This window comes from Stegodyphus dumicola, chromosome 3 (assembly GCF_044657685.1).
Source record: "Stegodyphus dumicola isolate Sdum_Otavi_A_Nest chromosome 3, ASM4465768v1".
Taxonomy (NCBI): domain Eukaryota; kingdom Metazoa; phylum Arthropoda; class Arachnida; order Araneae; family Eresidae; genus Stegodyphus; species Stegodyphus dumicola.
Window position 1 is genome coordinate 124,373,997 of NC_140770.1, and position 18,731 is coordinate 124,392,727.

General features: G+C 33.5%; 1 protein-coding gene across 1 annotated transcript in view; it reads right to left on the minus strand.

The window, feature by feature from the left end:
• LOC118198971 (F-box only protein 22-like) overlaps positions 1-18,731 on the minus strand; it is a 34,753-nt gene that overhangs the window by 13,155 nt on the left and 2,867 nt on the right. The window contains exon 2 of the mRNA XM_085813277.1: positions 8,397-8,459. Within this exon, the coding sequence (XP_085669403.1) occupies positions 8,397-8,459 (63 nt within the window). The remainder of the gene's footprint in view (positions 1-8,396; positions 8,460-18,731) is intronic.

Genomic DNA, 18,731 nt, shown 5'->3' on the forward strand with positions numbered 1-18,731 from the left:
ACTCATCACCAACCTCTAACTTATGCATTCACATCAAAATCAAATTCTGCTTCCCCGAGACAAATTCGGCATTTAAATTATATAGCTAAATTCAGCACTGATATTCAGCATATATCAGGTTCCAGCAATGTCGTCGCAGATACTCTCTCACGTATTCAGGGCATCGATGCCAATGCACCACTGGATTTCACGCTTATCGCTCACTCGCAAGCCACTGATGAGGAGTTAAAACGTCTGAATGAAGACCCAAACTGCTCGCTGAAATTCCAGTCATTACAACTTACTCGGGACCTCCAACTATTGTGCGATACCTCCAACAACAAACTGCGACCTTATGTACCACTTGAGTTCAGGAAAAAAGTTTTTGACTGTTTTCACAACCTATCGAAGCCAGGTATGCGGGCTTCCAAAAAGCTCATACAAGAAAGATTCGTTTGGCCATCCATGCTAAAGGACATTGCCAACTGAACTCGTTCCTGCATCATGTGCCAACGTTCAAAAGTTACCCGGCACACACATAGCCCTTTGGAAAAAATTGCGATGCCATCCGAACGATTCGACCATGTCCATATAGACATTGTCGGTCCTCTGCCACCATCTGACGGTTATCGATATCCACTCACCTGCATTGACATATTTACTCGTTGGCCTGAAGCTTTTCCCATTCATTACATCTCTGCTGACTCTGTGGCTCGACAGTTCATCACCGGTTGGATTGCACGATTTGGTGTACCATCAGTTGTGACTACTGATCAAGTTCGACAATTCCAGTCACACCTTTTCGCTTTTCTGACATCTATGCTTGGAATACGCCGAATTCGCACTTCACCATACCATCCTTCCGCCAACGGCTTAGTGGAACGCTTACATCGCGACCTGAAAGCAGCCCTGAAGTGCCGTAATGACACCCGTTGGACTACTTCACTTCCTCTTGTGCTTCTTGGTTTGCGTTCTTCTTTCAAGCAAGACCTCGCAGGTACATCCGCTGAACTTGTCTATGGCACACCCCTTTGATTACCATCTGAGTTCTTTCAGCCATCCTCTGCTCCAGTCGATCCAGCATCCTTTGTCCAGACTTTCCAAGAGGCGATGAAGGAGCTGTCTCCGACTCCTACTTCATGCCACAACAAATCTGCCCCTTTCGTGCACCACGCACTGAGCACTTGCACTCACGTGTTTGTGCGAAACGACGCGGTCAAACCACCACTCACTCCTCCATACAATGGACCCTTCAAGGTCTGTGCACGTAACAATAAGCATTTCACCATTCTCGTGCGCGACAAGGAAACCGTCCTGAGCATAGATCGTCTGAAGCCTGCTTTCTTCGAAGCTTCAAACACTCAGGTTCCTGTGACCAGCGATCCTCCTGACGCCCCGGATCCAACTGCTACTCCGGATACTCCTCCTTCGACCGACCTTACGCTTCCTCGCAGTGCTCCACCAGTCATCACACGATCGGGAAGACATGTGCGCTTCAACACCAGATATTTGTGAACTGATTTTTTTCATCGTACCTTTGGTACTTGGGGGGAATATTGTGGAGAACTCTTTATTATTATTATTTGTCTGCTGCCCCGTGAGAGGGCGCTACCAGCTTTCTCCCTCTTCCTCTCTGGAGGAAAATTCGAACTGGTTACTCGGTTCCTGGCTGCCGTCGGTGAAGCACGCACTCACCTCTCTTTCCCTCCGTGATGTTATCGTAGCTGTAATATGACTTTCTTGATTTTTACTCATGCTGACTTGCGAACTGAAAAATGCTCATCTTGTAACTACATGCAATGTGATTGTGTATAAGTGAATATATGTTAAAATATATATCATCCTAGAATTAAATATAAATGTTAATATTACCGAGTCAGATTTTGTTAACATTCAACGTGCAATAAATAATGGCATCCATTAACAACAGCCATAGACTAATGGCAGTTCTTCAATACCTTACCAGAACTAAGTCGGTGGTAAGTGATAATTTAGTTTAAATATCACACTGAATAAACAATCAAAAATAATGCTGAATAACAGTCAAAAACAAAGTCCAACATTAAAAATCAGCCTAAATTGTTAAAAAAATTTTGCAGTACTAGTTTCTAAAATTTTTTGAACTACCTTCTTCAGCTGCTTGAGTGCAAATGAACGAAATGAAGGGTGAAGAAAGGTAAGATAAGGCTAGAGATAAGAAAAGAAAAGTTGGACAGAAGGTTAAGCTACTGCTACCATCTATTGATGAAATAAGAAAAACTAAAACAAATACCTTTAAAGGCTGAAGGTAAAGATGGATTGCAATTGGGGTTGTTAACTACAACAGAAATGTTTTTTTGGATGTGAAACACTTCTAAAAAATCTAATTCACCCATGGAGGAAAATGGTTTTTTGAATAATTTTGGCAGCAGAAAAATGGAAAGTGTGATTTTCATTCCAACAATGCTGAGCAACAGTGGATTTCTGTGTTTACTTTTCCCTAACATATGCCTCTGTTCTCTTTAACACGGAATTTTAAGCCTCTTTTTGTTAAACCAATGTAAATTAAACCATATTGGCAAGGAATCCTGTAAATATCCCAGGAATTCATATACAGAATGGAGTCCTTAAGCATGGAACTAGGGATTTTATTGATAGAAGAGGAAACAACCCGAAATTTAAATTTCTGCAAAATATGTGCAATTTTATAGCTAATTGATGGAAAAAGAAAGGAATGACAACACAGTTCTTATAATCGCCTAAAACAGGTTTGTATCTTTTGATGTATTCTGATGAGAATTTTGTAACTGCAGAGTTAATAATGTTGGGTGAAAAGCCCCTGTCAAAAGATATTGCGGTAAAACTGGATATTACGGTCCAGTTTGGCGCATTTTAAAAAAATTGCCAAATCGGTTGTTTTTACGCGTTTTAGAAAATCGCTAACTAATCATATCACCATATTAGATGTTTGCGAATTTGAATTAATTCTGTAAACATGCAAAAAACAGATCATGCAAACATGCAAAAATATCTAAACAACCTCTAAACATGCAAAAATATCTAAACAACCTGTAAACATGCAAAAATATCTAAAACAGGACTTGAAAAAAACTAACGAAAAAGTGGGGAAAGTGCAGAACCACCCACTGCTTGGCGTGTTTTTAAGAATTGCACATACTCGGTATCCATGTACACATCGACTTAAAAAACCTCCCAGAATTGCACAAAAATGGAATTGCGCACTTCTTTGACTTTATCCATGTACACATCGACCTATTTTCACTTAAAAAGACAAAGAAAATTGAAAAAAATCCAATTCTTCTTACTTTTGTAAAAAGTGCCAAACAAATAAGTGGACGATTCTGCTCTTTACCCAAGTATTTGAAAATTAATAACTATGTATTTTATAGGATACACAATATTAAAAGTTTTCATAATATCATATACCATTTTTAAAATAGTAGCAAATTGTAGTAAAGCATTTTATCATGAAATTTAAGAAATTGCAATAAGCAATAAATGATCGGAAAGCATTAATTCGTATTTAAGCCACATTTGGCATGATTTTGTTTCACTTGATGACTGGACCATAATCTCCAATCTAGCCACAAACTGCTTTTAAATAATTTAGTTCTTAATCAAGAACTAATATGGAGGAGCAAACTTGAACAGCTCAGAAAACAAAGAAATAAAATGAAGCTAACTTCTTTTTCGTCAGATGACACGATTTGAAGTGTGGTGGAAGGCAAATCGATGAAGGTTTTCAGTAAACAGTAGTACTGAAGTCAGATATGTTACGTGTGACCAAAATGTTGAGGAACGGAAGTGAACTGGATGTCTCAAGTTCAAATCTGAACTGAATAGCAGGAACCAATGGAATTCATTATTAAAAGGATATTATTTAAATCATTTTCATTGCCATCAAACAGGGTAAATGTATCGTCAATGTAGTAGAGCCAAACTGGGAAGTTTAAAGTTTCAAATAATTTTGATTCAAAATAATGCATGTAGATATCAGCAAGGATTGGACTAAGAGGACTTCCCATGGCTATTCCCTCAGTTTGCTTATAATACTTATTTTGGAAAACAAAATGCATTTGTTTCAAACAGAGTAAGTGAAATTAGTTCATCAATTTCGATGCAGGAGAAATGAAATTAATGAAGTCTAGTTTTTAGACATTTTAATGCATCCTCCACTGGAACATTGGTAAATAATGATTTAACATCAAAAGAAACCATGAGGAAATTTGGGGGAGAAATACTTTTAACTTTTTTTACAAACTTTGTTGAATTTTTTATGGTGTGAATGTTATAATCAAAATAAGCTGAAAAACTAGAAACTAAATATTTAGCTAACAGATACGAAGCAGTACTTAAATTTGATATAATAGGGCAGAAAGGAATACCACTTTTATGAATTTTGGGAAGAGCATATAATCTGGCACAATTCACAACAAATGAGATAAGTGATAGTTTTAAGTGGGTCGGAAGGATTTGTGAAAATTTGATCACAGTTTTTATTTTTGAGAGGTCCGAAGGTGAAGGGTCTTTCGGGATCAGAATATATGGTATTTCGTTTAAGTGTTTAGTGACACCATGAATGTAAGTGTTCTTGTTCATGACGACTATCTTGTGTCAGCCTTTGAAATGATAATACAGTACAAAGTCCGAAATCCGGACGTCCATTATTCGGAATGATCTAAAATCCGGAGCTCAAAACCACCAACAAAATTTTTCTCATAGGCTTTATGCATGTGCATTTAATTTCCCCCTCCGCACATAATAAAATATCTGGAGAGTCCCGATTCTTAATTTCACTTCGACACTAAATAAAATACCTTCTTCCTGAAGAAACAATCATTTTAGCATAAATTTGTACAATCAGTAATTTCACTCTGTTGCCATGTATTTGCTTGGCACACATCTCAGACCAAAACATTCCACATAGATACATCATTGATCTGACGCCATCTTGGTGAATCATTATTGATTATACTTTTCCTTTCATTACTGCATGTTTATCAAACATGACAAATTGAGTAATGATTCATGTAGCGATGCCTAAACAATTTTTTATGTTAGTATTTGAATAATAAAGGAGTGCGGTAACCTTTTATGTTGACAGTACGCTTGGCGATCCTTACAGATTTCAGTTAAAAGCATTAAAAAATGTCAACGAGGAAAAATTTACCAAAACTTTTTTTCCATATGCTAAAAATAGATACTGTTAATGATACTCATAGAAAGATTACATTTAGGGCTATTTGAATTAAGAATAACTGATTTGTTATTCGCATAAACCCAGAACCAATGCCAGGGCTCGTATAGCCGTGCCGAGTCGCAGAATTTAGGACCCACAAAGACTAAGATATCTAGCGACAGCCCTCAATAAAGCTTAAGTATATGTGGGAATTTATTTATTCAGAACTCTGATAAGCCTTAAGCATGTGCAAGAAATAGACATAAATATAATAAATAACTAAACTAATACAATTCAGTCTTAATATTCTCACTGTATGATAGAAGCAAGATAAAATTTAACAAAACAACTTGTCGTTAGTTGCCAAGCTCATGATGCATAGCCAAATATGTATAGTGAAGGATAGCTAAATTTGATGATGACAGTCGCTAATTTTAAAGGTTTTCTAATATCGCAAACAAAGGTGAAATTTTCCAGTTAACAGATTTTGTAAAGAAATGTGGAGAAGCGGTAATAAATGAAGATGATACAAGTTTTTCATTGTGATGACAATGCTTATGAATGATCAATCAATTAAATGAATGGAGAAATCTATAGTATGGATTCTAGATCCAGAAAATATTGCTACCAATAGTGACGAGAGTGACAGAGAAGTTACTGAAAACGAGAAAATTTCGATTGAAAAGTTAGTCGGAATTCTTGAAACAGCAGTTGCAGGACTTCAACAATGTAACTGAACAAGAGATTATCTCTGTCTACAGAATTAAAGAGAAAGTATTAGCACAAAAAACGAAGTAACTTAAAACAACTTACATTGAAAGAAATGTTTAATAAGGTAAACAAATAAATATTAAGCTTTTTTTTTTAAATTTTAATACCTTTTAGATCATAAATACTTCATTATTTCATAAATCACGATTTCATATTTTTAATTTTATAATTTCTACATGTCATCTTACTAGATTTAAACTGATGATCTATTATCTGGAATCACCGAAGTCCCGACGAGTCCGAATTTTGGACTTTGTACTGTATCTGGGTTCGAATGAAGTTCACGCAATGTAGTTCTTTAAATTGTATTTAGGTTTGGCTTCAAAGGTTTATTGTTGAGTTTCACATTATGGGTGATAAGATGTCTAATCATTTCTTTCTGTGTGTCTGAATCTTTTCTGAATTTGAAAGCTTTTTCAATAGGAGCCACAATCTTTGGAATCGAAGGTCTTGAAATTTGCGAGAAGTTAAAATTATATTTCAGAATTTTCTCTTGTTTTTCTGTTAAACTAACACTAAAAATATTAACTATTGGTTTAATGTTTACCATGGGAAAATTTTTTGAACTACTTAAATTGGAAGACTGGGAAAGAAGATTTTGGAATTTGAAAGCAAGTGTGTTCTTATGACAGTTAATTGCATTCTCAGTTCAAAACCAGGAGTTATGTTCGATGGCAATGAATTTTGGATATGAATTAGCAAGTTCCAAATGAAGCTTATATAGCTCAAGTTCAATTTTGGATAGCTGTTGATGTGTAATTCTTATAATGGACCAAAGCAAGGCAAGTTTGCAGTTTAAGAGAATTTTTTAAACACGATTGGAAGATTTTTTATTACATTTAATATGTAATTAAATCCAATTAATAGATGAAGGCATGATAAATAATGAAAAAAAAAAAAAAAAACAATTACACTAATTTAACTAACTACAAAAAAAAAGCACAAAATTTTGGAACAATGCAAAATGTATACAAAACAAAATATTTGCAACTAGAGGCAACAAATCAGAGAAGTAAAAGAACAAAATCAAATTTAAAAAAAATCAGAAGGAAAATCTATAAATCAAATTTAAAAAATTGGAAAACACTAATCAAGACCTCAGCTAAGCAAAGCAAAAAATCAAATAAGAAAATTTAAAAGAATATAAACCACAAATCAAACTTTAAAAATCGGAAAGACCTTACCGAAATCAATCAATCACAAAATGGCGACCACACCACATGGAAAAACGGAAGCAAAAAATAAGCCTCAAAGTTTAAAAAAACTATTGAAACTAGTACTGCAAAACATTTTTAACAATTTAAGCTGATTTTTAATGTTTGTTTTTGATTGATACGTGGTAATTATGTCAATGACAGACTTTTTTGAACAAAAAAAAGTCTTTAGTTTGATCAATGTAGAGATATATGAAAACAATTCGAACATGAAAGATGCATGTTTGTAATTTCTGCATTTAAGCAGTAGAACAAAATATATTATATTTTGGATGTTACTCCTTAAAATTAGTATTCAGTGATGTTGCTTAGTTGGCCATTAACACAGTATTTTTTTTTTTTTTAATCCTTCAACATATTTATGAACATTTATCTAAATAAGATGATTTTCTTTATTCCTGTTTCTTTCTGAAGGTCTAATTTCAAAACCACTTTCTGTCACAACAATGGGAAGTTAAAAATACAGATAAATTAACTTGGATCCCAAATATGTAACATTTGAATCTCATACTACACCTTAACAGATGACCATACATTTGTGAAACTTACAGGATCTTTTTTCTAAAGTGGTCAAAATAGCAAAAGAAGCTGCTTCATATATTCGCAAGAATTCTTTGAAAGATACAAATCCTAATAAGTGGGTTGCATTACAATACTTTTTTTCCTTGTTTTTGTTTACAGTTCAGTAGCTGCAATGGAAAGATGTGTTTTAACTGTAAAAGCCAGACAGGAGGTGAGTTTTAAGTGAAGAAAAGATCAATTCCTTTGCAGTTTGAAAAAATGATATTGATCAAGAACTGAAATCTAAATTAAAAAAGGTTTGAAAAAAAAAATGAAAATATGAATAATGGCAATGAGAAAAAATAATGAAATTTGAGGATTTATATGATATCAGAAAAATGCAAAATCTAAATTTCAAGGGACAGTATAATTACTACTTTGGATATTACGATCTGCATATTGATTTCAAGTTGTGAATATCATTGGAGATTTTTGTAATAATGGTGATAATTAGATACTATTTTTCGCTGCAACTAGATTATGAATATATCAGAATTAATATATATATATATACATTGCTACATGTATCATCAATAAAGAGATTACTGTTTCAAAAGTTATCCTGTCATCATTAAAAAAAAAAAAAAAAAAAAAAAAAAAAAAAAAAAATACTATTTGGAAACCTGATTGCAATTTTTTCAATAACCAAGGAATTACTGATTAAGCATTCAGAATGGAACAGCTAAACTTACTGGACGACTCATCAATGCTATACCATAATCCTTGAAGACCCACATGTGTTGCTGATAGTGAGCCTGTAAAAAGGGAGCAGAAAATCACACAAACAGTCAACAACAAATATGAAAAGGAATAATACTAATATGAAAGTTAAATTTAAGCAAAAATTAAATTCTAGTTTGATATAGGTAATACAGAACAATAACAGCATTTTAAAGTCATAACTAATGTTCCTTTTTTATTAGCTTTAGTGATATATTGATTCTTGAATTTTATGCAAATTTTGGCATTTGGTTCAGACTTTTCAATTTTGTTCATTTTTCCCCAAAAAATTTTTATTAGCCTACCATAATTAATCTTTTGAAATTTCAGTTACTGTCTTATTTTTCAATTCACCACTAACAATTTACTTTTAGTAGTTCTCAGCCTGTTTCCTAGATCTTTTGAATACCTCAATTTGAAATTTTTACTAGTCATTAAATTTTGGAATTCGTCAGTCTGTCATCAACTGCCAGATTTCTGAGCTTTTTTAATACAATAGTACCTTGGTAAACATTCAATTTGATATGCATCCCATTTGGGTGCAAAGATATTTTTGTTTGCCATATAATATTTCTTTGAAATATGACTTGAGTTCGATGAATCATAAACGAACACACTACACTCATTTACCTCTTTCGAGACAATGCTATGACTGCCCATGAGCATCAGTAGACCTGTTGCTATATGCATGATAGTAGAACATGTTAATAAATCACTAACAATTTTATTAACACATTCCACTACAATGTTGGTTTTTTTTTATTTTTATTTTTATAACTGTTATATTTAAATAATTATTGTTTGTCAGGACAAAGAAGTTTCAAAGATTTTTTTAAGGGCATCAGTAAATGAGTTTTATTGTTTTGCAACAAACTGTGCGAGAATAAAATTTGCATGAACTACTTGACTGGATTTATTTCCTTCACTATAACAGTTTATCATTGTAAACCTGATTTCAGAAACCTTTTCTTCCCTCATTCCTTTCCAGCATTTCAGATTTTTCTTTTATGATTTGTTTAGTTATGGTGACATATTTGTTTCGAACTGATATTCCCTTATTACAAACAAAATGTACAATTTTATTGTAGCACCAGAAAAGTACATCCCATTTATCTTAAAAAATATACCCTTCTCTTTCCAATTTTCTTCAACCTTTACCTTTGTTAAAGACAGGTTTTCAGTTTATTCTCTTAGTTAAAATCGATATTCTAAATGGTAGTATTGATATAATGTAGATCTAAAAACAAGCATAAATAAAAAGTTTTTATAAGCACACTACTTTGTCTTTATCTATTTTACAATATTAAATATGCAGCTCTGGATCTAGCTAGCTACTAACTCAAGTGGCACAATTATACACATTTTTTTGCTACATTTTGCTTAAACTTATTTCCTAGTATTTAACTGGAGATATATTTCTCATTCAATTAATTCAGTTCTCACTTCACAGTAAAGCAAAAATACATAAAAACACAAAATATCTTCATTAAAAATTGAAAAATATGGAAAAACATAAAACACCATAAACAGTTAAAACAATTTTAAAAAATAATTTTTATGGTTAAGAGTTTCTATGCAAAAACAAGCAATTCGGCCAGTGGGCAAGAAGGCAGATTTTTCAGGGCACAAAACTGAGTTACTTTTGGTCAAGCTCGTCAAAAAGACACTGAAGGTGCAGAACTGACTTAATTCACTATTCTGCTAAGTATATGCTTCAAATGTAAACAAATGTGGCTGTTCCACAAGGTTTAATCGCACTTAAACAACTTCTAAATTGTTGACAATTCTACCACTACTGCATGCAAATTAACTAAAGGCATAAAAACTTTAATCTGAACATAAGAACAACATAATTCAATCATTTTTTTTAAAAAAATGCACATTTTAACAACATATCAGAATAAAAAAAAAAAAAAACGGAGTTCACTGAGCCAAGTAACAGAGTGGATATATATACACATATATTTATACACATTTTAGTGTGGCCAATTGCAACCAAAATAGGAGGTGCACATCTACATGTTATAGCAGTTCTACATGTTTTCAAAGTTGAAAATTTCAATGTTCTGAGGATACTCGTTTTTGAGTTATGCGAGATACATACATACGCATGTAAGCACGCACAGATGACATGAAAAATTCTCTTCAGAACTCATTTTAAATCAGTTTTATAATTTTTCTGGGGGGGAGTCCTTTATTCTGTGCTTACATACAGATGTCACCCAAAAACATCGTTAAGTTGCATTCGATAGTGGTCAACCACCAAAAATCACCAAGAGGCATTCATAAATATATTTTTACCACCATACAAATTGCACAAAATTAGTATCTGCAAACTACAAAATTGCACAATGGCCAAAACAAATATATGCTAAATGCATATCTGGGTAGCCACATACAATTTTTTTGTCAAGATCACGGGTTGAAACTACTTTGACAACATACTGCTTTGGCTCAAAAATTCTTTTCAGTGAATTTTCGGCAGAAATGTGGATAATCAGGAAGTTCAACAATCCCACTAATTGTCTGTTATCTTTTGAAACTTGATGGAAAGAGAAATCTACATTTTGAATACACGAAAAGTGATAAAAATTCCACTAAATTTGCATCAGTACTGTTTGATAACCTGTTTAACTACCTTACATAGTTGGGTGTACATAAAAGCTAAGCTATTGCGGGGAACAAATACAAATGATAATTAAACAGTCATTCTGATCGACAAGGTGAATAAGTTTCCGCAAATTTCTGAAGGAAATGACATCTCTTTATTTAAAAAGCAATCGCCATCTGACCTGCTTTGTAAAAATACTGTCAGTGATTTCTAAGTCCTGTTTAGAAAGCTACGAATATAAACTTCCAACAGGCAATCGATCCAGTCTAATACAATTTGTTTGTTCCAGTCTAATACAGCTAATAATCAACCAATTGCTGTTCAGTAGAAGATAAGTCCAAATTTTATTTTTTTTTCCAAAATGGAAAAAAAAAAATAATAATTAAAAAAAACAATAATAGTTAATTTATATCTTTGTCATTAAAAATGAAAAGCAGGTTTACATTAAAGGAAAGCACAGATGTTAAGAGTGTATTGCTACAACACGCTTCTCAGTAACTGGAATTAACTGCACTGTTTGGTGACAGCTAATGGATTGATTTTTTTAATAACTCAAATAAGTGGAACTTTTGGACATTTCTGTCTCAGTCACATTCTTCGTTTTTTTACCACTATTCTAAAGTGACCACACATCCCGATTTTGGTGGGACAATCCTGCTTTTTGGAAGACTGTCCCAAGTATCACCGATTTTTAAAAATTTCACGCTTTTTAGAAAACTTCTGCATTTCTTATTTTAAATGTACTGTAAAATATATATTATCTATTATTTATTAATTATTATAGCAAATATAAAGAAATTAAAAATACATAATAAAAAAACACATAAAATGGATGCAAAGTAAACCAAATTAGGCAATGTAACGAGTTAGATTTACTCGGTGGCGTCCTATCATTTTTGTTACGTCTCATCAAGGAATATGTATTGTTAATGAAGGAATATGTACTGTTAACGGAGGAACAGCTAGCATTAGCTGAAGGGCTACTTGCTTTCCATACCATAAACCACAATCAAAGTTTCAGATCAATTGATTGTATGTGACAAATGATCAAAACATTATACGACAAAAAATTTGCATGTGCAAAGACAAAGCAATTATTTGTAATGTTTTTTTCAGGTACAACTCTGATATACGAACTAATTTCACCAAATGTGGCAATATGTGTTCTGCGGTGGTTTTTGGCACGATTGCGTGTTGTATGGCAATCCTGTTGACGTTGAAAAATCTTTCGGAGTTCATCAGTTCGCGTCATGCTCTGTGTCTGAGATGCTACGGGAGAAAGATAAAATAGTGGAAGTTGTTGAACTGAAGTTCGGCAAAAGGAAATATCGTCGTGGCCATCCTGTTGAGGGGCAGTGGGTATTTGGAGATGTAGAAAGAGGGTCTGGGAAATTATTTTTAGTGGCTGTGCATGATAGAAGTAGGGATTTGTGATTGCTATTTTATTTATTTGTGAACCATAGTGTGAATTTTCTGGATAGTGTGTCTGGCTGTCATATAAATAAGATAGTGATTACATGGCAGCATGTTAAAGGTGGTATGAAATTGGTATTTCTGCTGTTCGAAAAAGTATTAATTCATGGTAAGTGCATTTTATTTTATTCTTGTTCTTATTTTGTAGAATGTTATGTTCATTGTTTTTTTTTTTTTTTTTTTTTTTGTATGAATTTCTGCCGTTATTGCTGCTTTTCTGAATTGTTTGAAATTTGTTTTAGTTATTTTGTTGATTAGTGCATACCGTCCAAATTGTGCAATTCGTAGATGTTTTTTTAAGTTTAAACATATCGCTGTGTACATGGACTCTCGTCAAATAATTTTCGTTAGAAACTTTACGGTTTTGCTATCTAAATTTTTTGTTTCTGTTTCGTATTTTTAGCTTAAATTGTGTGTTCAAAACGTCGTTTTTGCATTCGCAAAAAACGTGTTTTTGAAGACATTTTAAGCTTAAAGTTCGAAATATAAACAAAAAATTTAGATAGCAATATGGCAGCGTGGAGTTTCTCGCCAAAAATGTTTGGCGAGAAATTTCCCGACTTGAGGGCGCATATCAGAGTAGTTCCTTTTTTCACTATATTCGTTTTCACAATTGCAAAAAGAATTAGTTAAATGCACATTTATATCCATATATTATGATGGTTTCAAGCACAAAGATTTAAAATTTTTCCCACAACTGTTAGACTTTTTGATCCAGAAACAGGAATTAAAATTGGAATATTAGATTTTGTTTCATTGCTGGGTGAAACTTCATAAATAATTCATTCAATAAGTTCTATTTTATAAAAGAGTAATTTGAACAATAAAATTATCGACTATTATGAGGATAACACTAATGCAGATTTTGGTGGAAAAGCTAGAAGAAGCATCAATAACGTTTTTAAGAAGCTTAACAATTTGAAGAAAAATATTATTGGCATAGGTTGTACAGCGCTAGTGATGGGCAACTTCGGTACATTGTACCCAGTACAAGAGTAACGGGTACAGACAAGTACCCGGTACAAAATAAACGTTACTCAAGTAACTGTTACTTTGAAAAGTACCGAAAACCGATTTCAAGTACCGAGTACCCAAGTAACGATTTGGAGTACCGAAGTAACGAAATACCGGAGTAATGGTTTGCTGTACCAGAGTACCTTAGTAACGGTTTACTGTACCGGAGTACCTTAGTAACGGTTTACTGTACCGGAGTACCCTAGTAACAATTTGGAGTACCGAAGTACCCTAGTAATGATTTGGAGTACCAAAGTACCCTAGTAACGATTTGGAGTACCGAAGTGCCCTAGTAATGATTTGGAGTACCGAAATACGTAGCTAACAATTTTGCACACTGAAGGAACTCTGCCACGCCACCACGTGTTTGATTTTATCTGTAGAGTAAGATTTTTAATATCAGAAAACATGTCAACTAAGGTGTCTGAGGAGCAGACCATTCATGGACACAAGGAGCGCAAACCACCATTTCGCAAATACAACCAGATACTATTGTCCTCGTACCAAAACCAAAGTGAGCTGAACCCTCATCGATCCTCCAGTAACAAATACCGAAATACCGAGAAGAGATGCATATTTTCATTACAATTGTAACGAATACCGAAAAGCACCTGTTTCGGTACAGAAGTAACGAATACCGAAAAGTACCCATTTCGGTACAGAAGTAACGAATACCGAAAAGTATCCGTTTCGGTACAGAAGTAACGAATACCGAAAAGTACCCGTTTCGGTACAGAAGTAACGAATACCAAAAAGTGCCCGTTTCGGTACAGAAGTAATGAATACCGAAAAGTACCCGTTTCAATACAGAAGTAACGAATACCGAAAAGTACCGATTTCGATACTGAAGTAATGGGTACTTGGATGTACCGATTTTCAGTACCTGTTACAACTAAGTACCCATTACAAAATACCCGGTTCGGTAGTACCGACTCATCACTATACAGCGCATATTCTACACAGTACTATTCAAACAGCATCTGACTTACTTCCAGTGGATATTGAAAATATTATTGCAAAAATTTATTCCTATTTTTATATATATATATACTGTGCATGTTGAAAGTTTGAAGGATTTTTGTGAAAGCGCAGAAATTGAATACAAAAGAATTATTGGTTACAGCAAAACACGATTGGCTAGCTCTTTTACCAACTGTAGAAAATATTTTTAAAATCTACGAACCATTAAAATCATACTTTTTATTACAAGATAAATGTCCAAGAATATTGCAGCTGTTTTTTGAAAATGACACATCACAAATTTGGCTGCAGTTCATCCACAACCAAGCTACATTAGTTCACAATGCTGTGAAAATTACTGAAGGGGACAAAATTTCAATTACGGAAGTGTCAAATGAAATGAATAATTTAAAAACAAAACTGCAAGAAAGAATTGATAACAATTACGTTCCTTTAGTTATTCGAATTACATCACTAGGTTGGGAAAACAAGGTGCCATTAAACGACTTGATTTTCTGAAAGAAGTCAAAATTTTTTATAATAACTGCTTGGAATATTTTGAAAAATGGACAGTTCAATTCGAGGATATTAAAAATTTTCATTGGGTGACATTAAAAAAGGAGATTTTATGGGAATATGTGGAAAAATCTTTTTAATATATTAGTAACCACTTTCCAAAAAATAATATTTGCGAAAATGATCTTTTTGATGAGGTGTCATTGGTAAAAAGATATGTTACTGAAGAAAAAATTAAATGTTGGTTGTCTGCAAATGTTGAAACACACAAAAAATGGATGGAGTTATTCCTTCATTTTAAACAGAATAATATTAATTATGAAAATATTTTGAAAATTGTAGAACACGCACTCTCCCTTCCAGGAACAAATGCAGTAACAGAACATGTTTTGGTACTTTTCCGTTTTGCCGGCGCAAGTGATAAAGTCGCCAATAATGGTACAACCGATGCCAAACGGAATATTCTCGCTGGTAACCTTTTACGCCTCATTTTCAAAACAAGTCGCAGCTTTTTCTTATCAGATTGATTGTTTCTTTCAATACTGGCATATAATCACATAGAATTTTTATCAGATAGTTCAGTTTTATGTCTAAAGCCATTTTCGGTAATTAGGTCAATTAGGATGCAATCACAGCGCTTACCCGAAGCCGAAAATATAGAAAAGAAAAGTCAAGGGTTAAATTCATCAATTCTAACGAGAATGCATTAGTGAAGTAAAGCACTGTTTTACATAATTTCTGAGTAAGCTATTCGTATGCATTGAAATATTTCTTGCATTTAAACTTGTGTTCCAAATTAAGATTTAACTTGAAATTAATGTAGATAATTACGGAGATGAGATCGCTTGGAGACACGTGATATGAACTGGCGAATTAGGATGTTGAACCATGAAAGCATAGTAAATTCTTAAATTAATGTCTTTTTACAAATTTATCGTCTTTATTTATTGGCTTTTTATAAAGTTTTAAGCGATAATTAAAATGTTTATGCCTTCAAAAAAAAAAAAAAAAAAAAAAAAAGAATTCTTAGAACTAAAATTTTTTATGTGTATACCGTATGTTGTCGCCAATAAAGTCTGCTTGGTGAGATTTGCGCCGGCGAAACGGAAAAGTACCCAAAAAATTAAATATCGTTAAAAGTAATGGATTAATTTTTTGGGTACTTTTCCGTTTTGCCGCCGCAAGCGATAAAGTCGCCAATAATGGTACAACCGATGCCAAACTGAATATTCTCACTGGTAACCTTTTACGCCTCATTTTCAAAACAAGTCGCAGCGTTTTCTTATCAGATTGATTGTTTCTTTCAATGCTGGCATATCATTACATAGAATTTTTATCAAATAGTTCAGGCCATTTTTGGTAATTAAGTCAATTGGGATGCAATCACAACGCTTACCCGAAGCCGAAAATATAGAAAAGGAAAGTCAAGGGTTGTTTCTTTCAATGCTGGCATATTATTACATAGAATTTTGATCAGATACTAATTCAGAAGTCAAACAACAAAAATCAGCGTTATATTCACAAAATTTTCACAGGACTAGTTTCGATGGTTTTACCGAACCATCATCTTCAGCTGCAAAACCGCAAATGAACAAGATAGGAAATAATGATTAGATAAGATAAGAAAGCCTGGGCAAGAATAAGCAAGTGGCGCCATCTGTTGGCGAAACCAGAACTAAAACATAATTTCTCTAAAAGCCGAAGGCAAATTTGGATTGGAATTAGGATCGTTAACTAGAACAGAAAGATTTTTATGAATGTGAAATGCCTCTAGAAAATCCAGTTCTCCAATGGAAGATGTTTTTTGAATAATTTTGGCAGCAGAAAAATTGAAAGTGTGATTTTCGGACCAACAATGTTGAGCAACAGAAGACTTCTGTGTTTCCTTTTTTCTAACATATGCCTCATGTTCTTTGACGCGAAATTTTAAGGCTCTCTTAGTTTGACCAATGTAAATTAAACCACACTGGCAAGGAATCCTATAAATACCCCAGGAATTCATATCCGGAATGGGGTCCTTGAGTATAGAAGTTGGAATTTTATTGATGGGAGAATAAACAACCCGAAAGTTAAATTTCTGCAAAATATGTGCAACTTTATAGCTAATTGATGGAAAGAAGGGAATGACAACAGAATTTTTATAATCTCCTAAAATAAGAGTGTGGCTTTTAGTGTGTTGAGATGACAATTTTTTAACTGCTTGATTAATAATGTTGGGTGAAAAGCCCCTGTCAATAGCTATTGCTTTTAAATAATTTAGTTCTTCATCAAGGGCTAGTTTGGAGGAGCAAACTTGAAGAGCACGGAAAACATAGGAATAAAATGAAGCTAACTTTTGTTTAGTCGGATGACATGATTTAAAGTGTGGTGGAAGGCAAACCGATGAAGGTTTACGGTAAACTGTAGTACTGAAGTTGGATGTGTTACGTGTGACCAGAATATCGAGAAATGGAAGAGAATTGCAAGTCTCAGGTTCAAAAGTGAACTGAATAGCAGGATCAATAGAATTCATTGTTGAAAGAACTTTATTTAAATCATCTTTATTACCTTCAAACAGGCTAAAAGTATCGTCTACGTAGCGGAACCATGCCGGGAAGTTTAAAGTTTCAAACAATTTTGATTCATAATAATGCATGTAGATATCAGCCAGGATGGGACTGAGGGGGCTTCCCATGGCTAATCCCTCAGTTTGCTTGTAATATTTATTTTGGAAAACAAAATGTGTTTGTTTCAAACAGAGTTGAGTGAGAGAAATTAGCTCATCAATTTCGATGCAAGAGAAATGAAATTCGCGAAGTCTGGTTTCTAGACATCTTGATGCACCCTTCACTGGGACATTGCTGAACAATGATTTTACATCAAAAGAAACCATGAGTAAATTACTAGGAGAAATGTTTTTAACCTTTTTTACAAACATTCTAACCCGGATATTATCATTTCAAAGGCCGACAAAGGTGGCCAGATAGTCCTCATGGATAAGAACACTTACATCGATGGTGTCACTAAACTCTTAAACGAAGGACCATATAATCCGATCCCTAAAGATCCTTCACCTTCGGACTTATCCAAAATAAAAACTGCAATCAAATCTTCACAAATCATTTCAAGCAACTTAAAACATTCACTTATCCCATCTGTTGCGAATTGGGCCAGATTATATGCTCTTCCCAAAATTCATAAAAGTGGTATTCCTTTCCACCCTATTGTATCAAATTTAGGTACTGCCTCGTATCCATTAGCTAAATATTTAGTTTCTAGATTTTCCACTCTATTAGACAATAACATTTACACCATAAAAAAATCAATAGAGTTTGTAAAAAAGGTTAAAAACATTTCTCCTAGTAATTTACTCATGGTTTCTTTTGATGTAAAATCATTATTCACCAATGTCCCAGTGGAGGGTGCATTAAGATGTCTAGAAACCAGACTTCGCAAATTTCATTTCTCTTGCATCGAAATTGATGAGCTAATTTCTCTCACTCAACTCTGTTTGAAACAAACACATTTTGTTTTCCAAAATAAATATTACAAGCAAACTGAGGGATTAGCCATGGGAAGCCCCTTAGTCCCATCCTGGCTGATATCTACATGCATTATTATGAATCAAAATTGTTTGAAACTTTAAACTTCCCGGCATGGTTCCGCTACGTAGACGATACTTTTACCCTGTTTGAAGGTAATAAAGATGATTTAAATAAAGTTCTTTCAACAATGAATTCTATTGATCCTGCTA